Genomic DNA, 27,971 nt, shown 5'->3' with positions numbered 1-27,971 from the left:
AATGGGATTTTTTTTCCCTGTAACTACGATATATTCAGCCATGAAAAATGAGATTGAAAAAGATTAATAGGAAGCTGAAGGATTCATCTGAGATTGACAAAGATTAATGTGTGCCTTGTTCTTATCTGTTTTCTTTTTCTCTTCCCTTTTTCTCTCAGCTACCTAGACAGCTTAGATCGAATCGGAGCTGCAGACTACCAGCCCACGGAGCAGGACATCCTCCGGACCAGGGTCAAAACCACTGGCATCGTAGAAACCCATTTCACATTCAAAAACCTCCACTTCAGGTTGGTCCAAAACCGCACAGTAAATTTGCAGAACTATTTATCACAGGGTTTCCCCGTGGCACCTAAAGGAGGGGTTGTTAAATTGCTGGTCAGTGCACGGGCATCTCCCACTGCAGAAGACATGGGGTTTTGGAGGGTCAACAATATGAAGTGTTTGGCCTTGAAAGTCACTGCCTGTAAGACAGAAGCTCATGGCAGCCTCTTCTAAGCCAAACAACTCCTCTTTGTTGAAAAGTGTAATGTGAAATTGACCCCCAAGCCCGATCAAGCTTCATAAATGTGAAAATATTTGGCCAAATCTTTCTCTGAAGTGGCTCAGTCCCGGGTAGTTACTGCTGTACATTGACCCACAAGATCCCAGTCAGTAGAGAAAAGGGGGCATGAAGACAGAAGGCCATGCACAGACAGTGCTTAGAGCATATAAAACTCAAGAGCAGAAGGTCTCCACCTCCACAGACCCTTTGGGACCCAGCATGCTGCTAAGGCTGTCCCAAAAATCCCCACATCCCAATCTGTAACTGCTCCTCCCGGTCCTCCTCGGCTCCAGGCGCTGGAGGAGAAGACCAAGCCGGTGGTGACAGACCCACGGCCTTGCCTTTGGAGCCTGGCAGGGCCCCTGTGGTCAGAAAATGCCAAGAATGCTGAAGTTTGCTGGTAACCAGGGGTGAGCAGGTGCTGATGGCCTCTCCTGTGCCGCAGGCTCTTCGACGTGGGGGGCCAGCGGTCGGAACGCAAGAAGTGGATCCACTGCTTCGAGGATGTCACAGCCATCATCTTCTGCGTCGCCCTGAGCGGCTACGACCAGGTGCTCCATGAAGATGAAACCACGGTGAGTCCAACGGGGTCCTGGAGGCCCCAGCACCTCTTTGTGGGACACTGCATAGCCAGGGACTCCTCGGAGATCACCGAGTGCTCCCCGGGGTGCTACAGTCATGGGCTTTTGTCCGTCACTGCCCCTTGACTCTGAGACCCTGGGGAGGTTTGTCCTCCTCCACACTCTTTGAGATGAACTCTGCGTGCCCAGGTAACGCTTCCTTGCACTGGTGAAGTCACAGTGTTTTGTTTCTCCTCTCCAGCCCACCTGTGTGTTTTCAAAATGCATTCCAGGGACCTGTCTCAGAGGTGCAGCACAGGGGGCTTTGAGGAGATGTTGGGGAAGCAGTCAGGCCATGATGCAGAGGTGCAGGGTGGCCATGCACACCCTAAGGCTTAGCCTGGGAGTATAACCTGTTCCTTCAGGCTGCAGAGATTCATTTTCCTTAGTGAGAATGGAACTGTTTGATTCCTCAGGTAATTTGCTCTAGGAGAGATTTTATGACTTCCCACTGTGACATTAGGCTCAAAATACCATCTGGAAATAAAGCTGGCGAGGACCTGTGTGCTCCCTGGTATTAGAGTGCAATTAATACAAGAGAATTGAATACAGAGAGAGGATGCAGTAGGACTCATGACTGTATCCTGGCCATTCCTTCAGTGGAATGGGGATGTGTGTTTTTGGGAGCAATGACAACTGCTGTGGGCACCCAGTTGCATTTGTCTGATGAAAAGGGATTGGAGGCCATACTCAGGCTGAGTGATGATTTCAGTGGTGCCCAGTCTGCAGCAGCATGGAGGGCTCACTCCTGCCAGCTCTGTGTCTCTGAGGGGTTTTGTTGTGCTGGTGGAGATGTCAGGCTTACAGAAAGCTGTGGATGAGGAAGGAATCCAGGGAAAGATTGCTGTTGGGTAACAGTTGTCTTGTCCCCAGAAGACTACAGGCACTGTGGTTTCCAGCCTCTGAACCAGGTTTATGAGCAAACTCTTTGATGAAGCCACCTGGCTGTTTGGATGGTATTGATGCTGGAATTCAGGGTGATGTTACCATCATCAGCCATGGGTCCCAAGGGAATGGCATGAAGCTGTGTCAAGGAGAGGTTTAGGCTGGAAATTAGGAAAAGGGTCTTCACTGAGAGTGTGATTGGGCAGTGGAACAGGCTCCCTAGGGAAATGATCCCAGCACCAAGCCTGCCAGAGTGCAGGAGGTGTTTGGACAATGCTCTCAGGCACATGGTGTGATTCCTGAGGTTGTCCTGTCCAGGGCCAAGAGTTGGACCCGAAGATCCTTGTGGGTCTCTTCCAGCTCAGGATATTTTATGATTCTGTGATTCTGTGATCGTGACTGTGTCCCTCCAGACTGAGACACCCGACATCCTCCCATGTCCACTTATTTATACCCTCCAGTTGTCACCTCCCTCTGGCTCTGGCCCTGATATACTTAAGGATGCTCAGCCCTGTAGCATTGACTGGGAATGAACCAAAATCTTCTGATGTGATTTGGAAAATCCAGCCATTATCTCAATGCCATAGAGCTCTGCAGCCAGGCAGTGCAAACAGCCAGGAGGCACAGAACACACAGGGAGAGGGCAGGTCCAGGTGACAGGGAGCAAAGCTGTTATCTGAGCAGAGAGCAAGGTGCTCTGTAGGTGTAACTTGGACTGTGACACCCAAACTGGGAAGCCAAGGGCAGTTTTTAGTACAGGTCACCTTTGGGTGCTCGTCTACACAAGCCAAAGCCCGTGATTCAAAGCCACAGAGCACAAAATAGAAGGGAAGCCTGAATGCCAGTGCCATTTTTTAAATGTCAGGCTCAACTCCGCTCCTCTGAACTGGAGGTTAGAGCATCTCTCCTGGGGAGAGCACTGCCAGTGACTTCCCCTCACCCAGCACCACCCTGGAGATGAGCAGGGTGCCAGCTCAGCCTCCCTCCTGAAGTGCCCTGCTGCAGAAACTGGGATTTGTGCAGCTCCAACTTCCCTTTTGCAGCAGGAGAGCAGGCTGGTGCAGCTCTGGCACAGAGCTGACATTTGCCTGCTATTTCAGTCCCTTTTCACAACACTTTTCGGGGGCTGCTGAGCAACAGGAGGGCAGAGGCAGCCGCTGCTCATTTACACATTCGGCGTAAACGGGGAAGGATTCGGCACCGGCAGCACCGGCAGGACGCCCCTGCCTACCCCAGATAAACAACCCTGGGTGAGGCCAATGCAAATGGGGAAAAAACACTGGAGTTGGAGATTGCCTGCCCTGTTACACCCCCTTCACAAATGGCAGGTGGGAAAGTTGGCACCCCACAGGCTCTGACCCCTCCCAGCTGAACCCACAAGCACTCGCTTTCCTCCCTGCTCGTGGTGCCTCTCCCAGGGCCCAGAATTAAAGCAGCACCTCCTCACCCAGCTGACTTGGTGCCTCTCCCAGGGCCCAGCAGCAAAGCAGCACCTCCTCACCCAGCTGACTTTGCCGTCTGCATCCGTCACATCTGCCGGCTCCGGTGACGTCAGTCAGTTTTTATGGCTTCTCACTTGGAAAACACAAAGAGGAGGCAGCTGAGAAAGTGAGCTGGAAGCCGCTCCTCCAGCTTCATTCCCTAGGGATGCTTTACTCCAGTGCAGGCCCTTCCAGCTGTCCCAAGCTGCTGCAGGGCTGGGGCTGTACAGACGTCTCCGGGAGTACGGAAAGACCACAAAGAGCTTTCATTGCTGGCGGGGAGCCATGAGAGGGAGAAAGCCCTACTGCATCTCAGCACCCAAAAAAACCCTTCCAAAGTTGGGTGCACAGGGGGAATGGCTTTTCCTCCAGTGCTCAGCACCCGGTTGTCAATGATCACAGGATTTCACAGGGGCTTTTTGCACTTCTCTAAGTCAAACCACGCTTCGGGTGGAGAAAACTGCAGTTCAGCTGCAGTCAGCCTAAGGCAGAGAAGAGAGGGGCTGGTCTTGCTAAGCCTCAGCTGGGACAAGTGCAGGGTCAGCTTGTTTCACTGAAAAAAACCACTCACAAACAGCAGGTTTGCTGTGAATCCTTCCCAAAGAGCTGGTTAAACAAGGCTGGGTGAAACACCCCCTGACCTGTCCCTGCCCTTACAATTCAAACACAGCCCTGTGCTTGTAAAGCTTTTCTGTGGTTTGCTGTGCTCTTTGTTTTAAAAGACTGAGCACCCATCCTCCTGCAGCAGCCAGAACAGGGCTGTTGTGTGTGAAGCCATCCCTGCTCCCCAAGAGCAGGCAGGGATATAAGGGATGTATTTTCTCCCCAATTCACTGCCACAAAGAGCTGCACAGCAGGAGTCAAGGAAAGCAAATACTTCCCGATGTCCAGATCAGAAAGACATAAAGAAAACTTTCTGCATCTGTGATTTTTAGGCCCATATACCCATAAAGATCACGCTTTGCCTTTACCAAGTCCATGGCAAGGAGCTGCCAGGATCTCTGCCATATTTGTACACACTGGGAATGTCCTGGTTTTAGCTGACAGAACATCTTCATGGATTATGTCTTTGCATAACAAGGCTATTTTGTCTCATTTCTGAATTATCTTTGTGTTTCATAAGTTGAGGTTACAGGAGGAAAAGCCTCATCCCTGTAATCCGGGAGGAGAGAGGGACAGCAGTCCTATCACTTACTAAAATTGGAGAAAACAATTAACAAGGGTAGATTTCTGTTGTTCCTTTTAAGTGGAATTCCTAATGGAATTTAAAAAAAAGACAGCAATGGCATGGAACCTGTCATGGAAGCTGAGATTACCTCTGTTTTTTCCCTTGCAAATTCAAAGGAGTCGTGGCAAGAGAGGGAGATGTTCATGCTGTACATTGCTGCCTTTGAAACTAAGATACTTAGGTCAACCATATCTAGCCAAGACATGCAAGTATTGCTCGTGTCCCCATTGCTGGGGTTGGGATGGGTTGAAGGGCTGTGCTGGTGACCCTTGGTGTGCATTAGTGTTGGCCTGTTGGTTTGGATTGCATTGCATGACCTGGTTAGTGTGCTCTCTCTGCTGTCACTGGGCAAGGAAAATGGAACTGCAGTGCTCAGAAATTGCCTCAGGAGTGACAAAGCAAGAGAAAGTGGCTTGGAAATATAAGCAGGAGGGGGAATATGGAGTTTCTGTGCTTCAGATAACCATCAGTGTCCTCACAGCTCGCATGGCAGCCAGCACTTAATGACCAAGGGAAACAGAAAAGATTGAATCAACTGCGTGTTGCAGAGATCACCAGCTCTCCTCCTGTGCTCCAGTGAAAAAAAGATGGGTTTTATGGGTGTGTTTCTGCCTGGGCAGAGTCTTGACCACAGCATCCTTTCTCCCTGGTGCTCAGTGGAAAGGTGTCTGCCCTTCGCATCGGTGACGGGAACGTGGTTGTGCAGTGACATCTGAACTCAGCTGTGAGCAATTCTCTCTCTTGTCCTGTGCAGGAAAAGGTAACTGGACCCGGAATGTGTGTGAGCAAGTGGTTACTCCTCTGTAACGTGGCTGGTGGGGCTGCTTTGCTTGTTGGGGTATAAAGTATTTGCAGGCGCAAGGATTTAAAATAGCAGTTTTGAAACAGGGAGTGACATTTAGATGTCAGTGCTTGAGGAGCCCTTCCCCTGATGAGAGACCCAACATGAAGTGAGAAAAAGCAGCACGATGGATCCAAAAGCAGGTGAAGTGATTTATATCACTTCATCTAAAAATATGAGGAGTGTAACCTCCAGTGGCTCCGAGCAGAGCAGGCACAAGTGCCCCAGCACAGAGAGGGGCCCAAGGCAGGCTCCAAGGGACTAAAAGGGCCTTCCAATGTGGATTTACTGGGAGGAGGGGGATTATTTGAAGGCTTTAACTTCTCACTCACCCTTTAGCAGCAGCCTGTCCTCTTACATTTGGTACCCAGACCCTGCCTCCCCATCCTCACCTCTCAGCCTGGGTCTGCCATAGCTGAGGGCTGCTGCAAGCATCTGGTGAACTAGTAACAGCTGGAAGGGAAAGGAAAGGGATACAGTGAGACATTCCCAGTGTTAGCCAGCACCTGGACAGCTTGCATCCATGCCTGGGCTCCCAGAAGCCTCCCCAGGATGCGACATGTCCCACGTGGCATCCCGGTGTGACAGCAGGAGCACCCCTGCCTGCCCACCAGGATATTGCTCTGCACCTTCACCACACACAGAAAGCAACTCCTGGCTTTTGAATAATGTCGTCCTCTCTTTGGTGGTGGGGAAGGAAAAGGTGGATTTAAGACCAAAACCCTGCCCATGTAAATAAGAATGAGTGGGCGGAACAGTTGGTTGTGTTTACTCAGCTAATGGGCAGAGCTGAGGGAAAAATCAACATGCAGAGATCAGAAAGCCAGGTCAGGCAGCCTTGGGAAGCTTTAAAACTTGTTTCTGGAATCTGAAAGGGATAGAGGACGTTCAGTGTAACTGTGGTGCTCTGCAGGGCTGGGCTGGTTTGTGCTCTGTGTGTGTGTGATTCTGTGATTCTGTATTCTGGTTACCCCTGAACACTGAGAGTCTCTGTTTCTTGGGAAAACACTCCCATTTCCTAACATGTGTTAACACAAATTAATCAAACTTCATTAGAGAAGTAGAAGGATTTCTGTTAGGGTGGTACAGGGCTGTGTAGGGTGTCAGGGGGCTGTGTAGGGTGTCAGGGGGCTGTGTAGGGTGGCACAGAGCTGTGTAGGGTGGCAGGGGGTTGTGTAGGGTGTCAGGGGGTTGTGTAGGATGGCACAGAGCTGTGTAGGGTGGCAGGGGGCTGTGTATGGTGGCACGGGGCTGTGCAGGGTGTCAGGGGCTGTGTAGGGTGGCAGGGGGCTGTGTAGTGTTGCAGGGGGCTGTGTAGGGTGGCAGAGGGCTGTGTGGGGTGGCACAGGGCTGTGTAGGGTGGCACAGGGTTGTGTAGGGTGTCAGGGGCTGTGTAGTGTTGCAGAGGGTTGTGTAGTGTTGCAGGGTGCTGTGTAGGGTGGCAGTGGGGTGCGTAGGGTGACTGCAGGCTGACGGGTGCTGCGGATGAGCTGTAGGTTTAACCCTCGAGCAGCGTCCACGTGTTTCTCCATGCTTGTATTTTGAACCAGCAAGGATGATAAAAATGTCATTTAGAATGTTCTGTGAGGGACCCTGCTTTGAAAAATGGTTAATTATATTTGCTTTCTGTTCCCCCGAACAACCCTCCACTTCATCCTCTCCTCCAAAAGGCTTTGGGGAGCCAAGGATCTCCCCCACAAAACCTTTGTACTCTGGGTTTCTACACAGTTACACTTTTGGCACCACAAGTAGCAAAGAGGAGCTTGCTCCAGGGCTCCCACACCACATGGGTTAGCAAAAAGCAGCCCAGGGCAGGGGATGCTCCAGATGAGCAACGTGTTGCAGCTGAGCCCCAAAGGGTAAATTCACTGTTACACTCCTACACCAAAGGGTAAATGTGTTGTTACACCGGTACAACCGAGCCCCAAACAGTAAATGTGTTGTTACACTCACACACCATCGCGCCGTCCCATGTGTGGGTACAATGGGGAAATGCTCAGTCACTCAGCACAGGGGACAGCAAATCTCACGTGTCCTGTCCCACTCTGGGTTGGATCAGATGTTTCCTTCGTCCACGGAGCCACTTTTATCTGTATAAAACATTCAGCAGCAGCTGAAGTACGTGAAATGAAAAAGAGGGTGTTACTCAGTAAAGTGCTGGGCTCGACTGCGCTGCCAGTGTGGGTGTGAAACGGAGTGGGAGCGGGGTGAAGGCCCCCGGGTGACTCCTGCACGACTCCAAATTCCCAAATGCAGAGATGGGTGGGCAGGACGTGCTGCACCCACCCCACAGACCCCTCCGGTCAGCAGCCCGTGCAGCGCTGTCCCCTCCGGCGCCTCGGTGGCTGTCACAGGTTTCTCGCTGGCGGGTCCGGGGAGCGCTGCCCCGAGGAGATCCCGCCGGGAAAGGCCGAGGAGCCGGGTCTGGTCTGTGCCATGCTTTGCCTTTGATAACCCCCTGACTCTCGGGTGTGCTTCGTCCTCGCCGCGCCTGCTCTCCGCGCTCCCCGGCTCCCGGCTCGGAGACGGCCACGCGACCGGCGTCGGCCTCGGCCGGACATCCACAGCCTCGGCACCTCCACAGCTTTGCCTCGGCCCGACTGACCTTATCTAGCCAAACAAAGGCCAAAAAATGGGCATTTGAGAGACCAACCAAATTTGGCAGGTATGAAAGCTTCTCTTGAAACCGAGAAAAAAAAAAAAATAAAAAAAAAGCAAAAGCGAGTTGAGAGTTGAAAGCAGCAGGAGGGAACATGACACTTGGTTGACTTTGCCGTGAGCTCTTTCCACCACTGTAGAACCGTGTGGTGGACTTTGCAGCTCTCTAACTGGTCTGGTTTTTTCGTTCCTCTTATATCTCTGCTTTTCTGTGTCCTTTTTTTGCATGACCTATAACCAAAAAGCTGACTTCTCGCTGTGTGTGCATTTGGAACTTATGGCTCTTCTGCTAATCTTGTTCTTCTAGAGGCATGAGCTGACACCACTGGTAGCTGCCTGACGTCTAGTCTGGTTGTTCTTAGATGCTCTTTGTTACATTTTTCCTTTTTATGCTGTTTCCTCTTCCTTTTTCACTTTTTTTCCTCTCTGCAAGACACTTCCTGTCGAGCCATCTTCCAAGAGAACTCCAAAAAAAAACCCTTCAAAAATTAAAAGCCCAACAACGGACAACACTAAACAAAGTAACAAAACCAGGCAAAGGTCACGGCAAGGTCATTCCCAAAATTATGTTACCTTGATGTCTGCTTCCAACTCTAGATTAATTCAAGGATCGACCAGTCCTTGGTTAATGTATCCAACCAGTTGTGTGCGGCACACATTCCAGAAAGTGGGAAAAAGAAATTTAAAAATTATTGGAAACGTTTTAGAAAATCTGCATGAGCTACACCGACACAAAAATCTGTGATCAAAGGGCAAAAGTAACTCTCCATCCATGCATGGTGCATGATGATTTCTATGAGCTGGGATCCTGTAAATTAATGTTATGCAAAATCAGAACAGCTCTGTATCGTTAAATGCCCTTAAGTTACTAACTGTGTCAAATGTTGTAGGGATTGCATCTGTGTATGTATATGTTCAGCTGTTATGTATACATAAATTGATTATGTATATGGTAGCTTTTCTTTTTTGTTGTTTTCCTCCTTAATTTAGTTGTTTTAGATTTCCCTACGTGTTGAACGTCCCTGGGTCCCTGCCTCTGGCCTGATGTGATCTCTCCTTTCTGTTGCAGAACCGCATGCACGAATCTCTGAAGCTTTTTGACAGCATCTGCAACAACAAATGGTTCACAGATACATCTATCATCCTCTTTCTAAACAAGAAGGACATATTTGAGGAGAAAATTAAGAAATCTCCACTGGCTATCTGCTTTCCTGAGTACACAGGTAATGAGAAAGGAGTGCCTGGCAAAGGGAGCACAGAGTGCCCAGCAGGGCTGGTGCTGTCCTGTAGTGCAGGAAACAAGGCTGAAGGTGCAGAGCCAGAGCTCCCATGGGCTTCACTGCAGGTTTTATTGCAGGAAGTGCCACAGGGTCATCCTCACCATCCTTAGTGGTCCACTCAGAGCAGGAGGATGAGTTAAACCAAGTTCCTTGCTGGCAAAGGGCCACCACCCCTGAGCAGTGTTTGATCTCTGCCTCGCAGGTGGCTCTGATGCTGAGCCAGCACATGCAGCTGTGGGGCTGCAGTGCTGTCCCCAAACCCCTGTGGCCTGGTTCTCTGTGTCACACAGGAGCAGGAACCTTCTTGCAGATCTCTCAGAAAGGTGCAGTGAGCTGAACCATTACACACATTTTGGTCTCTGGGAGACCAATGCACAGGCTTTGTTAGGCTCTCCTCAGCTGGAGTCCAGCTTTGCTCTTTCAAAACCCACCACGTTCCCTTGTGGGTCCTGGCTGGCCACAACAAGAATCCCTCAGCAGTTCCTGGCCACCACTACCCCACTGGCAGGCACCTCGGGGCTGCAGAATCACCATCACCCTGGCAACATTTATGGCCAGGCTGGATGGGTCTCTGAGCAACCTGATCTGGCTGGAGATGTCCCTGTTCACTGCAGGGTAGTTGAACTTTAGAGGTCCCTTCTAACCCAACCCATTCTGTGTTCCACAATCAGCCCTCCAGTGTGCAAGCAGCAGGTCTCACAGCTTGGCTGCTTCAGCTCAAGCTGCACATTTTTCATCACATGAGTTGAGGAGGTCCCCAGTTTCACTCTCAGGTTGACTGAGATCAAGCACAGACATAGCAGCACTTCCAGTTAAATGCAGGCAGAAAACAAGGTGTTTGATTTTCTATTCTACTGGCCACCCACACCCACAGAGCAGGCAGAGGAAGGCCACAAGAGCCCTGCCCCGAGCCTGGCTGGGGAGAAGGAGCCTCAAGGGAAAGGTGGAGGTGAGAACAGGGGCTCTGCAAGGAGCCCCCACTTCTGCTGCCTGCCTGGCATCTGACCCGCTGATGTGGGAACAACCACCCATGCCAAGGCTGCAGCTGCACCTGCTGCTTCCCTCTGCATCTCTCCAGCTTCCACAACCCCTCATTACCATTCCGAGACGGCATCAAAACCAACTTTTATCGTCATGAATTATTTAAGCTCACCGGAGACATCCCGATGAATCAACCCGACAGACAGAGCAGCAGATCTCTCTTTGTCAGGAAACGTGGTTGTGAACCAGGAGCACCAAAGGGTGTCACATTTCTGGGCAGGCCAACAAATTATTAACCACAGCTTCTTATCTCTGAACACGGGATTTTTCGCTGTGAATAGACAAAGGCCATCCCTCGCTGCTGCTTGGGGCTGAATGGTCTGTGGCCACGGAGCAGAACGACTCCAACTGAATTCAGAAGAACATCTGCAGGCTTCCTCTCTGGGGAAGGCTGGGGTGTTTGTCACTACCAACACATTTCAGCCATCTACTCATCTGCTTGGTCCAGACAGAACCAACGTATTCCCGACACGTTTGTCTGAAAAGATCTAATCATGGAAATTTCAGTCTTTACAGTTGAAAGCTCGTAATAATGCCTACCCCAAATCTGCCTGGTTGCAAATTAGATTGCTGCTTCTGGATGGCTTGTAGAGCAGCTCATCACTGTCTTCTTTATAGCAGCACTTCTATATACTGGGTGGTTTCTATCATGCCCTCTTCTTTTTCCCTTCTCTCAGTGAAGCAAACCTGCACCTCTCCCTCCTTCCTGGTCATAGTTTGTGCACCTGGTTTTCACTGAAGTCTCCCAGAATAATATGCTGAAATAACATTCTTACAGACCCCTGATGGCAGGGAGACTAGAAGAAGAAGGAATGTCATTTTAGGTACAACTGTTCCTTCCCAAGCAATCCCAGCCCAAGGGAGGAGTTCAGTGGGGGAGGCAGACCCTCAGACACACGCGAAAACAAACACAGCTTCTTTCCGGAGCACTTCAGCCCCAGGTGAACCAAACCAGTCTTCCCCAAATTTCAGAGGCCCCCAGAGATGCTCTAAATTCCTTCAGGGTGCTGTTCTGGAAGCTGGGAGTTCTCATAACGCCAGGAACCCTCCGCAGACCTCCCATCTCTCTTGTGCCATCAGAGAGGGCTGAAAGTCTGATGGCTGAAAGTCCTTTTACTGATCCAACAGGCATCTGAGTCAGAGGTGAGGAATATCCCCCCCCCCCAGGCACTCAGCAGGGCCATTACAAGTTAGCTCATGCTAACATCCAGCCTGGACTTTAGAGCCAGGCACACACTTCAGGCTGCCCCCCCTGCTCTGCTGACCACAGCTCAGGGGATGGAGCCCTCGTGGTCGTGTGGAAAAGCAGCATTGTCAGAATGTTGCCCTGGAGTTAAAAAGGAATTATTTGATGAAAGCCCATAAATTGAACAAGCGGACTTTCAACATCGCAAGTAGGTTCCACAAAATGCTTTTAATGAAATGAAGTTTCTGATGTCCATTAGTTCTGCTGACAGGGAATTATTGGAAGGCTGCATCCACGAATTTGCCGGCTGTTTGCTGGAGCACTAACAGTTCCCATCCCCTTAATTCACCCATGCTCTTAACTAATCCACAATACTTAGCAAAGCAGCGTGGCGTGTTTTAAACCACTCTGGCATTAGTGATTCCTTGCTCTCCTGGACAGAATGCAGCATCTAAATCCTCGTGCCTTTGAACCACCAAGTTCCCGTTCGTAAAATACCCTCCTGTTTGTGCACAGCATGTGGAACTGTTCACAGATTCCTTACACATCTACTCATGCAAGAACCTGCTCCCAGAAAACACTTTGCTTCTCTTACTTCAAGCGTATTCTCAAGTCCCGTGGTCTTCATGTGCTTGTGTCTTCAACTAGCAATGTGTGTGTGCACAAGGGTGATTTCCCAGGTCAGCTGCCTTCCACCACAGCACATCCCAAGCCCCAGTGAGCTTCTTTCTAGCAGATAACAGCATTTCTCAGCATCACGGAGGGAGAGGGACCCAAAAGCAGGAGCAGTGTTACTGCTGTGGAGCCTTTTGGGGGTCAGGCACCAGGCAGTGCCCAGCAGTGCTGGGGGGCTGCACTCCAGGCCAGCCAGAGAAACCACCTTCATCAGCCCTGAGCAGGTGCCCAGGTGGAGCTCTGTGTGTGAGCAGGATCAGGGCTGGCCAGAGCAGAAAGGATCTGCTCATTTCCATGACTCCTCCCAGGCTTTTTTTAACACAAAACTTGATGTTTAACAGGGTGTGGCACAGACATCTCTATCCATCAAAACAAGAAACCCCTCCTGGTGTGATTTTAGCCATGGAGCAGAGTATTGTGATCCTAATTCCTCAAAAAGAGGGACATTTTGTATTAGGCTTTTTGGGGTTTTTTTTTTGAGAAAACCCCACTTTGTTCTGCAACAGAGGCTGAATCTTTTCATGTCCTTTTCTCTTAGTGATTCAGGGAAAGGAGAGCACAGCAACCAATACTGCCCTCAATTCATGGAACATGTTAGCTCTTCTTTTCCATCAAAAACTGAAACTTTAATCAAAAAAAATCTAAAAAAGGAAAAAAAGCTAAGCCTCTTCCCCAGGTCAAGCACTTAACCGCATTCCTGGCAGATTTCTTCTCTTTTTTGTCACCACGATGTGGAATTTGTTCTGGTTTTCCCATCATAGCCTGTTTAACACTCAGCTCCATAGACTATAAACAGCAACTCAGAATAAAAATACAGCTGAGCTGACAGTCAGAGAGCATCTCCTGGCTGGCAGCAGCCCTGGCTGGTAACAGAGAGATGGAGATGGGGCCCTGCACCAGCTCCCCGTGTCCCTCCAGGGGGGTGTTTGCAGGCACCCTGCAGGTCCAGGCTCCCAGGGCAGCTCTAACCCGCTCCTCTTGCTCTCCCCCCGGCTCTCCTGCAGGCCCCAACGCTTTCACGGAGGCGGTGGCGTACATCCAGACCCAGTACGAGAGCAAGAACAAGTCCCCCAACAAGGAGATCTACACCCACATCACCTGCGCCACCGACACCAACAACATCCAGTTCGTCTTCGACGCCGTCACGGACGTGATCATCGCCAACAACCTGCGGGGCTGTGGACTCTACTGAGGCTCTTCTGCTCCCCCCCTGCCCTGGGAGCACCCTCCAGCCCCGCGGACAGGTCCTCTCTTTCCTTGTTTTTTCCTCCTCGGAAGATGGTGAGGAAGAAACACGTAAATCCCCCCTTTCCCGTCCCGGAAAACTTCGCAGCGAGTTCTGCTTTCCCCGGCCCCGTTTTGGTTTATTTTGGTTCGTTTTTGGTTCATTCCCTTGCTCCCTCGTCCCTACTCCTCCGTTCCAGCTCACAGTGCTGCGCAGGGAGCTAACGCCTTTCCCACAAAGTGCATTTCAACTGCCAAAAGACAAAAATACTTCAGTTTTAAAAAGAGGGAAAAAAAAAAAATCAAAGCCTTAAAATACTGGTCAGGAACAGCGTAGTTTGGAACCAAAACTTTTTTTTTTTTTTTGCCTTGAAATTAAGGGATATTGTTTATTCTCCTGGTTGTCTTTTCTGCTAAAACACTACTCCTTTGGGAAGTGCTAGATAACAACCTGATCATTTTGAGGGTACCTTATGGCTCCAGTTCTGACCCCAAAGCCAGAGGGGTCAGGGTTGAATGCAGCTGCCATAGCTTGGATTTGTATATTCTCCTTTTTTCCAGACAGCTCTTTGAACAAGTAAAACAGCCATATCGAGTTCTGCTGGTGTCTGAGTAACAGGGACACAGTAACAAAACCTACTAAGCCTTGTCTAAAAACATTCATTACTGGTAGCAGTTTTACCTCAAGTTTTTCAAGATTAATATTAAAATACATCTAGAGGTTGCAGTAACCCATTTCTGAGGCACTTTGCTGGAGGTCACTGGGCAAGGCCCCCTGGAGCATTGGCAGCGATGACCCCACGCTCGGGGGCATCCAAGGAACCTGCCCTGGGCACCTGGTGGCCTTTCCCAAAGCCTCTCCCAGCCTAAGGGACTGATTTCAGCACAAGCAGTGCTCCTGCAAACAGCATCTCTTTCCAGGCTTCAGCCCTGAAGTGCTGGAGTGCACCAAAAATATTTAGTATCTTGGTTTCTTGTGGGCAGAGTTTGACCTGCAAGTACCTGAGATGTGAGGAGGTGCTTTGGGAAACGTCCCCATGCTTGGGGGGCAGGAAGGTGTGTGGGAGCCTCGTGGCTCTTCATCACCCCTCGGGCATCTGAACAGCCTTGGGAAGCCCAGCCCTGTGCTCTGAGCCTCCCTGGCTCCTGTGTCATCCAGAGAGCATCCAGGAGAGGCAGCTCCAGGCTTGGTGTCCCCAGTCAGGCGTCTCTTCACCAGTGTCTGAAGTGAGCAGGATGTTTTACACTGGCCATGCAGTGGCAAATGAGAGCTCAGGGAGCTGATTTGAGCCAAGTGATGCAGTGGAAAGGAAAAGTGCAAGGAAAGGAGGAAGGAAGGGCAGGGGGAGGAAAGGACAAGGGTAGTGGCCAGCACAGCAAAAGTGGGGGCTGAGAGGGGAGGAGAAATGCAGGTGGGCTGAGTTACACCCTCTTGCCATCACCAAGGGGTCTGGGCGCCCTTAGGTCGAAGGTGGAGGGGAATGTGAGAGGTGGGGGGTCATGGAGGGACCCTGAGAAGTCCACCCCAAAAGCTTGTTTGGTGTCGGGGTGAGACAACCACCTCTGGGCCCACCTCACCTGGGGGCAGGTGGGCAATGCTGATCCCTGCCCCTTCTCTGCCTCTCTTAAATTCCATAATCTTGGAAAACAGGAGTTCTTTCCAGGCCGGCCACAAGTTCAGCTGTCCTCTCTTGGCAGCCTGATCTAGGGGTGGCTTTCAGGTCTCAGGAGGTCTGGGTTTTCTCCAGGGCCACTCCTGAGAGGGACAGTACCTCTTTTCTCGCTGTGCCCATTTAGGAGAGACAGTGTGAGAGCAGCCCAGAGCAACACAGCCTAAAGAGAAGGGCCAGGGGAGCATCAGTGTGTGGGAGGCAGGGACAGCAGCAGGTGTGGTGGCACAGGATGGAGAGAGGACCAGTGGGAGAGGTTTGGGAACGGTTTGGGAGCGAATTTGCAGAAGGGAGATGAGACAGACAGAGGCAGCAGGGAGGGCAGGAAGAGAAGGGCACCTGAGAGCCAGAGGAGAGTCCCCATGGAGCCTGTGCTCTGCCAGGACAGTGCTCGTGGGACATCCCTGACAAACCCAGCCAGGAACATGAGCAGGAGCACCCCAGGGCAAGCAGGGAGGGTCTGCAGGGGAGAGCAAGGTGGCTGTCACCCCTCCCACCAGCTCCCAGCCCAGCATGGCTGGTAACTGCCAGCAACCCCCTAAACAGCATTAAATGGTAAAACTGCATTTAGGATTGCACAGCAAGGACCCACTGCTGCTCTGCTGGGCACTGACAGCAATAACTCCAGGTCTCTGCCTCCCCTGCTCTGGCACAAGCCAGTACCCACCTTTCTCCTCACCATCCCAGGATGCCTCCAGTGAATCAGCCCCTGCAGGGAGCTGGCCAGCCAGCAAAGCCAGCAGCCTTCTCTGCTCCTCAAGCCCATCCACACACTTTGTTTTCCCAGATCCCAGCCCCATTTGCTGCCAGCACACTCTGCTGTAAAGCTGTGAACCAAAGGAAAGGTCTGCACGTGTCACTGTCTTTGGTTTAGCTTAGGATTTCAGGAGTTGGTGGAAAGGTTTTTCAAGGAAAGGATTCCCAGCGGGAAGCACCTGCCCAGTTCTTGGTTCCTTGGAAGGGACCAGCCCATGGCAATGGGGCAGTGCTTCTGCTGCAGGGAATTAGCTGGAGGGACGTGGAGGGACAGGGGTGGTGCTGGAGCTTGTCCCATGGGGGTGGCTGTGCCCCACCTGCAGCACCCACCACCCACATGTGCACTGAGTGTCAAAGCAAGGGCTGAAAAGCCTCACATTAGTCACGTTTGGTACATAAAGTGTGTGTAACCACTGGAGCCAGTGCAGTGCCAGCCCCCTGTGTGCTGATGGCTGGCACTGGCAGGGAGGCAGGTCTGTCAGAAGAGTTTGATCAGCAGTGCTAGAGTTATGGAGGCTTTCTGTTCCCACCCCTTGCTGTGGATGACATTTTATCCGAGTAAATAAGTGACAGAAGTTGTTCCCAGGGAAGGCAGCACCACGCCAAGGCTTTGTGAGCTCCCAGCTCAAAGCACACAGGAATATTTTGGTAAAGACAATTGAAATTAGCTCAACCCCAAACGCTGCCAAATGCAGCCAAGTGGCCTGTTCTGGCTCAGTGTGCCTTTGCTGCTCTCTGGGCTGGATTCAGGCAACCCCTGCTGGGAGGTGACCTGGCTGGGAGGTCCAAACCCCCTCTGCAGCTTCGGCAGGTTCCCAGCACGTTGGTGACAACCAACAGCTGGTGCTCCATGGGGAGAAGAGAGAGAGAAAAAGCAGAGGAAATGTTGCCACACAGAGCCTCTCCTTTCATTTTCTTTGTCACATTGTGTGTCTGAAGCCTCATCTCAGCTGCTGCTGCTGCTGCTGACGTCCCGTCCCTCACACGAGCGTCACGAGGATTCACTGACAAATGCTGGAAACAGCATTTGGGAGATGAAATGCTTCCAGTGTTAAACACCACTATCTCTCCCACTTGATGGCCGTGTATAGATTTTTGTCTGCAGAACTCCTGCCAAACCATTACTCACTGCTGGCTCCTGCATCCTCCCAAGCCTCTCCTGGCAGATGTGCCTTCTGCAGGCAATCTTCTGCCCCGTGCTTTCTCCAAACACCAGCAATTCTTGCAGCACTTGCCTAGAAAGACCTTGAAATACATCCCCTGCCTTCAAAAGCCTCCCCTTAACAGCCCCTTGTGCTTTGCCATTGCCATGATCCAAATCCAGAGCCTTGGAGACCCCGAGCTGTGTTTGATTTGCAGTCTCCACACAGCAGGGATGTTGCAGCTGCATCAGAAATTGTACCAGGGCGTGGGGGATAGATTTTAAAAGCACACAGTTGAAACAGCTATGTATACACCCTCCTGCCCTTCAAAACTAATGTGGAAATTTGCAAAAAAAAAAAAAGCTCTTTTTGGGATGCAGGAGGCTTTTCAGGACTCAGGTCACTTGTCCAGCAGCAGCATCCGAGGGGTGTCAGCACTGAAAGCAGCATTAGCAACTCCTGATGAGCTTCAGACAGCAAAGGAAAGGAGGAAGCGCCTCCCCAGCTTGCTTTGTAGCCAGTGAGAGGGTGTGGAGCCGTGAGACCGCAAAAATGCAAACAGCTCCTTTATTTAGACAACAATTCCAATGGAACAGAGAAAGCCGTGGAAGGGAAGCCTCGCAGGGCTGAGCTGCAGAGCGCTGTGCTGCTCCTCGGGGGATGCAGCGGCTGGGCTGGCCCGGAGAACCGGCAATAACCACGCACTGGGAAAGCACACGCTGAAGCACAGCCCCGCACTGCCCAGGCCAGGGTTTAGTGTGCCTAAACCTAAACTCGTGTTTAGTGCCAGGACCCCGCCTGCCAGCGTTGAGCGTCCCCGCTGCCCCTGCCCTCCCGTCCCACCTCCCGCCCACAAACACTGCCCACTGCATCTCTCTCAGGAGCTTTGTATCAGAATCAGCTTCTTGCCCTCAGCCAGCTCTCCTGGGTGGCCTGTCCCTGCACGGAGGGCAGAGCACCCTCAGGAGGAGCCTGCTGTGCCTCCTTCATAGGTGTGATTTCGTTTTACAGGACGCTAAAAGTATTAATGAGGGCAGTCTTTACTGTAACGTGCATTAAAGTGTGTCTGGTGGGTTTAATCCATCGTGGCACGAGCCCAGTGCTTGCCTGCAAGGGAACAGACCTTGTTCCCAGGCCAGGAGTGCAACTTCCAGGAGGTCAGGGTGGGACACAGCAGATGTTCCTGTGCCAGAAGGTCCCCACGTGCCCAGCTGCTGCCCTGCAAAGCATGGGGCAGCCCCTCACTGTTGGGCTCAACAGGGCAGACATCACCCATGAGGGATTCTGCAGTCAAGGCTGGGAAAGGGACCAACCCTGCACTGTTAGTCTGTGCAACACATCTGAGTATTTTGTGGCCAAAATGTCTCCTGGAGCCAGGGAGAGTTGCTGAGTTCCTGGGAGCAGGGCTGACTGTCTGCAATTAGAGAAGCTTAGTGCTAATGTGCTCGAGTCTTTGTCATGGGCCAGGTTTGTCTTAAGCCTTGCCACCAAAAACCCCACAACCATTTCCATTTAGGAGGCTAAAACACTCATCAGTGATCTGGCACTGGAAGCACCGAGGTCAGTAGAGATGGTGCTACTGAGCATCACCCTGAAGCCCCCAGACCCATCACCCCCTTGCACCCCCAATGCACGCACAAGAAAGCAGAGACATGGTCCAAAATGGCACAAAATCACAGACCATGGTCTTGCCTCTACCTCCCCAGGGGAAAGAGCAGGCAAACACACTCCTCAGGCCCCCCAAGACTCGAGGGTACTGTGTCATTTCTGAGCTCCAGCACTGACACGAGGTAATTGATGCTGACAGATGTAGGGACACGACCCATATAAAGAGTTACGCTGAGAACGTGGCCATGGAAAGGGACCTTTCACAGGACCACTCACACCCCAACCAGCAGCCTGGGAGATCTTTACTCGTATGCAGAGACAAACAAGAACACAAGTGCAACCCTTAGACACCAACGCCTTACTGAGAGGAGGAGCAGGACCAAAGCCTCCAGCTGGCACCCTGTGGGCAGAGGGAGAGGGGAGGGAGCTGAAGAAACATCTCCATCTCCCAGAGAGGGCAGCTCTATTTTCCCTGGACACCAGGTGCACTAGACACAGGGAGGAGAGACCTGGAGAAGAGGCAGAGGGCTGGGACAGCCCAGGCCCTCTCCCACCCAGTGCCATGGAAATTAATGCTGAGACCAAATCCTGACTGTCCTGTAGTGCAGGGAAGCAGCTCCAGAGCTAAACCCCCTGCTCCAGGTGGGGAGAGGAGATCATAGCAGGTAAAACAGCATTTTCAGCAGTGCCTGAGTCTCACCAGCTTTTCCAGTGCTGGAGCAACCCAGTGGCACTGGGCAAGCAACTCGGGTTGTTCAAACACCAGCTAAAGTGCCCAGTCCCTAATTTGCGACCCTCAGCCCTATTCCCCCTCCTCCCTTTTCCCCCTTCAGCTCAACAAGGGAACAGTGACCATCACTCTGCCTCTGGGCTCCCCACCACGTTTCTCCCCGAAGGATCACCGGAGGCCGTCACCATTTTCCTCTCGCTGGTTTCCCGCTGAATCATTTCTCCTGCATGTTTGATGGCCCAAAACTGTATTAACTGTAATTTTGTATGAAGAGTGACTGTCCATTGGTTTAATAGAGCATTAGTTATTGTAATAATTTATTGGCTGTCGGTAATGTATTTATTAGTTACGAAATGTTAATAAAGTGCCAGCTCTTTTCTAGTGTGAGGGTGGTTTTATTGTGTCTCCCTTGAGCGCGTCCAGCGTCTCAAACTCGTTTTTTAGCCCTGTGGCTGCTCCACAAATGCACTTGCACAACACACACCTGCAGTGTCAGTTGTCTGCCACAGCCTCATCTGCCTGGAAACAAGGAATTTGAAAAGGATATAACCAAAAGGTATTCCATGTAAGTATTTGGTGGGAATTTTGTTTCCTCTGCTCACCCCCAGCAGGACAGATCATCCCTGCTGCCCCATTGCTGCCTCCAACACTTCAATTCCAAATCCTTCACAGGTTTTGCTCTGCTTTTTCACTGTTTCTTTGTGCAAGCACAGAAGCAGAAGAGCCATTTCTGGTTTGACTGAGATGTGTTTTCCTCCTTGCAGTAGCACCAAATGTGGAACATCCCTCCCTCCTTCCCTCCCTTTAAAACAACCCTTGGGCCAGTTTGTTCTTTTATGTTAAAACCAAAGATCTTCCATTATTTGGGGCATGAAATAGAAGTAAAGAACTTGAAGAAACCAAGAGAAAATTTTCCATAAACCTCAGCAAAGTGAACCATTATTCCTGTTGACTTGACCAGTTTCCAGTGACGTGGCATCAGCTGGACCCATCCTCAGACCCAAAACCCCAAACAGCCCATCCTGCAGATGAGGCAGAAGTACAGGCCAGCCCTGAGAAAAGGAAATGGCTGAGAGGAGAAGGATTTTCCTTTGCATATTGCTACTGGGGATTTTTAAGACTTCCTCCAGGACTCCATCCTGCTCAGATCATCCACGTGGCTGTCCAGGGCCCTGAAGTCACCAGGGTTATTCTCCCTGACTGGGGATTTCCCTTTCCTTGGGCACCTGCTTTATTTCAGCTGCTCTTCCACCACCATCATCCCTCCTTTATTTAGATATATAGGGGACAACACCAGGGACAAACAAGGAAAAGCCCACCCAGATACTCTCTGTGAAAATCTCAAGACCCAGTGACTTTGCAACAAGCACAAGTCAAGAAGAACCACATCCTTTGGCGGCAGTTTCTGGTTTCCCCACGAACAAGGGGGGTTTTTTTTATTTATTTCAAGATAAGGATCAAATTGAAGTCCCAAAGCTCTGGAAAGCGCCTGCTTGGCATCCCCTGCTCCTCTTTGTCAAGGAACTGACAGTGCAATCGCGGAGCCTTTCAAGATGAAATCAGACAGCTGCTGAATTTTGCATGCAAAAGCTACCGTTGAAGTGGAGCTAATAAAATGAGTCACTAATAAAACATTCATGGAAAACTCCAAAATGTGTAATTGGGTCATCATTTCGTTAGGAAACACATGCGTCCTCGTGAGTCTTCGGCGAGCCCGAGTCCCCCCTTGGCTGCACCTCCAAAGAAAGGGGCTGTGGGGGCTGTTTGCTGCAGGAGGGTCCCCACCAAGCCCCTGAGCCACCCCAGAGCGGGGCTTTACATGACTTTACAAGAGGCTTTCGTAAGCAGCTGCATCCCCACGTGAGCTGCAGGCAGCTGAGCCAGAACTGGGGGCTCTGCCCTAAGGGGGGGGGTTGCAGGGAGGGAGCAGCAGCTTCAGACCTCACTGAACCCTGGGTTTGCTTTGAAGGTTCAGGTAGAAACTGGGTGGGTACCCACAGTGAAAGGGACCCCAGAGCTGCCAGTGGAGCATCAGGGAATGGCTTTCTGGTGATAATGATGGAGGAGATTTTTGGGAGCTCCTGGAGGGCCAGATCTGTCCTGTCCAGTGGCACCTCCACACTAACAGTCAGTGCATGTGCCTGCATGAGAATCCCCTGTTCTGTGGTGCCCTGTGGCAGCCTCACCTCCTCCTCCTGTTCTGCTGTCTGCTCTCCACCTCTTCCTGCTAAAAACTTCTGTAGCAGAGGGAAAAATGGCTTTACATGGATTTTGTCCACATGTGAAAGGACAATTAAAAAAAAATTGAAAAAAAAAAAAAACCCTACTTTAGAAATTTGCCTCTAGTTATGCTCCTACCCAAAATTTTCCAAGCTCAAAGACTCCCTGGACCTGCCCACAAGCCCAGAACACTCAGGAGAGCTCAGGGGTGGGCTGGCAGAGGCACCTCCACTGGTTACTTCCATGCAGCACCACTGGGTTTTCTTAGGGGTAACCTGGCCACCACTGTGGTGTTTTCCAGGATGGGCTGAAGATTTTTCCAGGGGCAGAAGGGTCCTGCTGGGACAGGACCTGCCCCAACCTCTGGGCAATCCCTTGGCATTGGTCTGGCCACAATGGCACTGCTCAGCACCAAATACCCTTCCAGGCCAGTCCATAGGACCACCCTGGGATGGCCAAGGGCCCCTCCCTGCCAGTCCCAATGCCCAGTGTATCCTGGCCACTGGCTGGTGCTGTCTGCCCATGGTTTATTTGAGCTCTGCAAACGATGCTTCAGGGTTGCCCACTCCCTGAGGAGACACAAGGCTCCTTCCCCACTCCTCTGGTGAGGCAGGAGAGGAGCAGATGACTTTTTTCCTGCTCTTCCTTGAACCATCAGGTGTCTGCCCTGCCAGAGTGGCCTCACAGGACGTGGGGGAGGATCAGCTGCAGCCTCCACACGTGCCTTGACCTCCAGCCCAAGAGCAGGGCAACATCCCACTTCCTCCACCTTTGTAACCAGCTCACACTTACCACTGTCTTATCTGAGAGATTTTTTTTGCTTTCTAACCATTTCAATCCAGAAAAAAAAAATGTTCTCCTCTCCTCTAACTCTGTCTTTGCCTTTCTCTCTCCCCTCTCCTCCCTCTGTGCTCCCCGTTGCAGAACCGCATGCACGAATCTCTCATGCTCTTCGACTCCATCTGTAACAACAAATTCTTCATCGATACCTCCATCATTCTCTTCCTCAACAAGAAAGACCTATTTGCTGAGAAGATCAAGAAGTCTCCTCTGACCATCTGCTTCCCTGAGTACACAGGTAGGTGCTGGGGCTGACACAGCCCAGTGACACCTCACCCTGCACTGGGGCTGGGGGGGACAGAGGGGACAGGGCAGCTTTGGGGGGGCACAAGCACTGCCCACACTCAGGAGCAGTGGTGCAGCTCCAGCACCCACTGGTGGGGTAGGGCCCTGTCCTGCCTGGGGCAGTTCTTGTGGCAAAGGTGGGACAGAGAGAGAGGAGCTGTGGAAAGGAGAAGCCTTGGTAGGAGCTGAGTGCCCACCACTGCAACCATCCTGTGTGCTGGGGGGTCCTGGGAAGCTCCTGCAAGAGAAACCAAGACACGTGGTCCTCCAGGCTGCATCCTCCCGGGAGTGCCTTCAAACAGGATACAGCTGGGGAAGGAAAGAGCCCCTTTACAGCAGGAATCTGTGGAACCACAAGAGAATCATCCATTTCTTAGTGAAACCAGCACGGTCTGGGGAAAAGAACAAATAACCAAGAAGATGGGTAAGAAATAGATACTTCAAAATTTCTAAGAGGAAAAAAAAAAAGTCAGCTCAGATTCAGACTCCAGCTACCCCTGCAGATACTGGGATGCCTCTGAACTGTTCCACCCAGAGCACACCCACCCTGGATGCCAAACCCTGAGGAGTCCCCCAGCAAGATGCCATCCCTTCCCCTGTGGCAGAAATGCACCGGCATTTCCACCAGAGGCATTTAGGCTTCTGCATCACAAAGGCAGCAATACTTTTTTCACAGCCACCTGGTTGAACAAGCCAAACTCCCCCCCCCCGCAGCTGCACGGCACATCCCGGCACAGGGAGGGGACAGCCCGGTGCCACCGGCCCACCCCCCGCACCAGGAACGAGGGGAACCGGCGAGCTGGAAAAGGAAAATAAATCTCCAGATAATAGCAGCTCTCGCAAAGGCGATTTCAGGGGCGTAACTCAGCTTTGTGGCTTCCCACGAGGGGCCAGGCACAGCCTCTCCCGCTGCCGTAAGCGGCTTAATGCAAAAAATGCACATTTTTCGGCTCAAACATCTGGCGCCTCTCCAGCCCACCTCACAAAAGCGAACCTCCCAGTCACGAAGCCAACAGGCAACAACAGCAGCGCGTCCCCGAACGGCTCCTGCCCTGCCACCACCACCCCTCGCCCACCCCAGAGCCCGGGTGAGACCCTCACCCCACCCGGGCATCGCCCTGACAGGGCAAAGAGGGCTCGACAGGACCAGCACCGCGGGAGATGTTGGAGTAGCCACCGGCCCTCCCGGCCATCCCTCCCCCTGCCTACCTGGCTGGGGGGCCACCAGGCCCCCCAGCCTTTCTCCCCCCCGCGCTCCCTTGGAAAGGGCGCTGTCGGGATGCGCCGTGGGGACTCACCGGAGCCGCAGCGATGCCGTCGGGAGCCTCCCTCGGACACAGCCCGGCTGGGCGCAGCTGGAGCTGCTCCCCTTCCAGGGGGGGAAAAAGGGGAGAGGCAAAGCAGCAACACCTGGGGAGGGAGGAGTCCCCAGCGGGGCCCAGGGGGCTGCAATTAGGGGGAAAATGGGGCAGAACGGGGTGGAAAAGGGTAGGGGAGGAAAGGATGGAGAGGGGAGGAAGGGGGTTAAATGGACCCTGCTGAGGGATGGGGAGGGGGGCACAGGTGCAAATAACGGAGTTTGGGCTGTTTCTGCTGGAATTACAGCACTTGGCGAGCCCCGAGGGGCCGGGGGTGCCCTCAGCCCTGACACCCCCGCTCTGCCCCCCGCCTGTCCCGCAGGTCCCAACACCTACGAGGACGCGGCCGCCTACATCCAAGCACAATTCGAGAGCAAAAACCGCTCCCCCAACAAGGAGATTTACTGCCACATGACGTGCGCCACAGACACGAACAACATCCAGGTGGTATTTGACGCCGTCACCGACATCATCATTGCCAACAACCTGCGGGGCTGCGGCTTGTACTGACCCCCCCCGGCGCACAGCGACTGCTTGGGTGGCGATCCCGGCGCCAGGAGACAAAAGAAACGTAAAAATAAAAAAATAACAACAACAACAACAAAAAAAAAAAAAACCAAACCCCAACGCAACCACACAACAGACACACACACAGACACACACACACGCGCGGGGAAAAAAAAAAAAAAAAGAAACAAAGAAAAAAAAAACAGGTTGAAGGAGAGAAAAAAAATTGTCATCATAATCATGCAAGTTGGTAAATAAAAAGGCATAAGGAAAAATTATATATATACGTATATATATATATAAAAATATCCACACCCACCTTTTTAGTTTGTTTTTTTTAAACCCCTTCCCCTTCCCCTCCCCGTCAGGCTCCGGCCCCCAATGTCCCAGCCTGGGGGCACCCCGGGGGCTGGGGGGGCTCTGCCCAGACCCAGCACCCCAACAGCTCCCGGGGCTCCCCCCGCTGGCACCAGGCAGGGAGAGGGGGCAAAGGGGGCACCCTGGGCAGGGGCTTCTCCCAGCAGTTACATGACCACGGGCTCTTATTTTTTGATTGTTACTATTAGAATTGATTGTTGTGGGTTGGCTTTTTTTTTTTTTTAGTGATGATGATGTTGATGATGATGTTGATGATGATGATGATGATGAATTATTTTTATTTCCAGTGTGGGCAAGGCTGGGCTGCCCCCGCCTGCCCCTGGTCCTGCTGCCCAGCCCGGGTGAGCTGCTGCCTCCAGAAACAAAGAGGTGGTTTTTTGTTTTTTTTATTTCTTTTTAAGGAGGGGGGAAAAGTTCGAAAACTGCCCCTGGCTACGTGTCACAGCTTAGAAAGGGAAAGAGCAGCAGCAGCAGCAGCAAGGAGATCTTCTCCCATTTCCCACCCTGGCTGTCTGGGGGGAAGCTGCGGTGGGAGCATCCTCCTCCTGCTCCCTTGCCAGGGTTTGGGGGTTTTTCGGTCGGTTTTTGAATTCTCACCCCGTTCCAGGCCAAAGCCCTCGCCAGCCGGAGCCGGCGGGTTTTTCCCGTTTTTCCCTCGCTCCCGGTTCATCTCCCTGCTCCCGCTCACTGCTCACTCTCCAGGTCCGTCTCCAAAAGCACAGCTCGGCCCCCCCAGCCAGGCTCCCCCTCACCCCTCCTGTGGGGCCAACCAGGGGCATCAGGGAGGGCTATACAGATATATATATATATTTTATTTTATTTTATTTTTTGTTTAGAGTATTTTTTTTTGTTTTCGTTTGGTTTTTATTCATTTTTAACTCTTTCCAGTGAATGCTTTTTTGTGCTGCTTTTCTCTCCCCCTTCATCCCACCCCAGTCCTCTCTCCCTTTTAGTGAATGGTGTTTTTTCTCTCTCATGTGGGGATGTTTGTGCTGCAAAATAAGAAAAAAAAAGGAAAAAAAAAAGAAAAAAAAAACTTAAAAAAACCAAACTTTAAAAAAAAAAGCAAGAATGAAAATAATTTAAAAATTTTAAAAAACACACACAAAACCACAAAAAATAATTTAAAAAGAATAAAAAAAAACAACAACAAAAATCGAATGTAGTGTTTACATTGAAGCCACCGTTTTCATGACCAATCCCTCGTCATTTCTACTTTGATTAGTTACCAGACGTCTTCACAGTTTCACTTTTACGAGTTACCTTTGCTGAAGAAGAGCAGTCACACCTGTTCAAAAGAAAATGAATAAATAAAGAGGAAACTTAAAAAAAAAAAAAATATTATATATATATATATATAAAAAGCGCCAGGTCTTTCTAAGCCTTTCTATTACCAATCAGTGAGGTTTCTGTGATATATTACACACTGCCAATCTCTTTCTCTGACTAATGGAAAAATTCATGTGTAGCTCAATAAAGAGAATGTTTGTCTGTACCCCGGGCTCTCCCCTCCTGTGCCTCTGCCTCCTTCTTTCCGCTGCCTGTCTGCCTCCTTCCAAAGGGAGGAAGGAAAGATGCTAAAAATCACATTTTGGGGGGATAGCACAGGGAGAAGGGGATGAACTATGGATTGGGTGTAAATCCTGGGACAGCAGCGTGTGGAAGCCCCTTGGTGATTCAGAACATCACCAGGAGCAAAAATTCCCCCCAAAAAAACTCTCCAAGCAAGAAAACGTTTATATTTCTTTGGGGAAAGCAAAGCAGATCATGAGGGCAAGTCCTTCATTTGTGGCAACATCAGAAATCCCACAATATCCAAGTTTTCCCCCCAAGATACAGAGGAAGGTTCTCAAAGCAAGTCAAGGTTCTCTCCCTGCTGCACGAGCCATTCGAGGTTTGTTTGGGGGTTTGGGGTTTCAGGGTTTTTTTCACAATTTGGGGTTTTTTCCTGCATTCCTCGTCCTGGGTGCCCGGCTCAGGGCACCGTGACCACAGGTGGGACACTGGAGAGATGATGACACCACACTTGCCATCCCCTCCCGTGCCACAGGAACACTTCCAAACCCCACAGGGCCACTGGGTGACAGAGCCATGGGGTGGGTGACCCAGGACCCCCGACCTCGGCTTCGTGCCGGGCCACCCCTCACGTGTCCCCTGCCCTCAGGATCTGGGAAGGCTGGTTGGCAGAGCCCCCATCCTGCAGCAGCAGCTCCCGACCAACGTGGCTCCTCCAAGGTTCCTGCTGTTCACAGCTGCAGGAGCAGCACGTGTTGGCACTGGGAAAGTCCCTCAGGCCTCTCCTCAGATGACCTCCCTTTCCAGGGAGGCAGAGCCGGCCAAGAGGCCACCACTGGTCCCTGTGCTCTTCACAAACCAGCCCTTAATGGCTGAATTAGATCATTTTGCAGCGGTGCCACAGGCAGAGATGCCATCCAGTGGCTGGCCAGGGCCTGCTCCTCAGGGAGCAGAGGGAAGAGCTGCCGGGAAAAGGTCAGGAGCCCAACAGGACAAGTCCAGAAAGAATAGCCCGAGTCTCTGAAACACTCCCACCCTCCCTGGTGTAGCTCCACAAACCTTCCTCTTCCCACACACACCAGGCAGCCCCTTCACTCATCTCTGCTGCAGCCCAAGGAACTACAGGACCTTCCCCATGGATCTGTTGCTGGCAGGACTGGATTCCACAGCAGGGTCCTGCAGCAGGCAGAGAGGGCTGAGGGCTGAGGAGCTGCTTTGGTACCTTTCCAGGTACCCACAACCGGGTCCAAACCTGTCCTGGGTGCAGGCAGCCCCTCTGCCGAGATGCAGCTTGGCATCATC

The 27,971-nt window shown here is 51.6% G+C and overlaps 1 protein-coding gene across 2 annotated transcripts in view; it reads left to right on the top strand.

The window, feature by feature from the left end:
• The window catches only part of GNAO1 (G protein subunit alpha o1), a 138,031-nt gene extending 111,373 nt beyond the window's left edge, over positions 1-26,658 (top strand). The window contains exons 5-8 of one of the 2 annotated variants that reach the window (XM_027698176.1): positions 159-287; positions 987-1,116; positions 22,711-22,864; positions 24,592-26,658. In XM_027698176.1, coding sequence (XP_027553977.1) covers positions 159-287; positions 987-1,116; positions 22,711-22,864; positions 24,592-24,779 — 601 coding nt within the window. In that variant the 3' untranslated portion in view covers positions 24,780-26,658. Of the gene's footprint in view, positions 1-158; positions 288-986; positions 1,117-9,323; positions 9,478-13,440; positions 19,951-22,710; positions 22,865-24,591 lie in introns of those variants that run through there. The other variant, XM_027698177.1, reaches the window with a different exon arrangement.
• The last annotated feature ends 1,313 nt before the right edge of the window (positions 26,659-27,971 follow it).

Source organism: Neopelma chrysocephalum, unplaced genomic scaffold, assembly GCF_003984885.1.
Source record: "Neopelma chrysocephalum unplaced genomic scaffold, ASM398488v2 Primary Assembly neopelma1_125, whole genome shotgun sequence".
In the NCBI taxonomy this organism is placed as follows: domain Eukaryota; kingdom Metazoa; phylum Chordata; class Aves; order Passeriformes; family Pipridae; genus Neopelma; species Neopelma chrysocephalum.
This window is presented reverse-complemented; position numbering and strand designations above follow the sequence as displayed.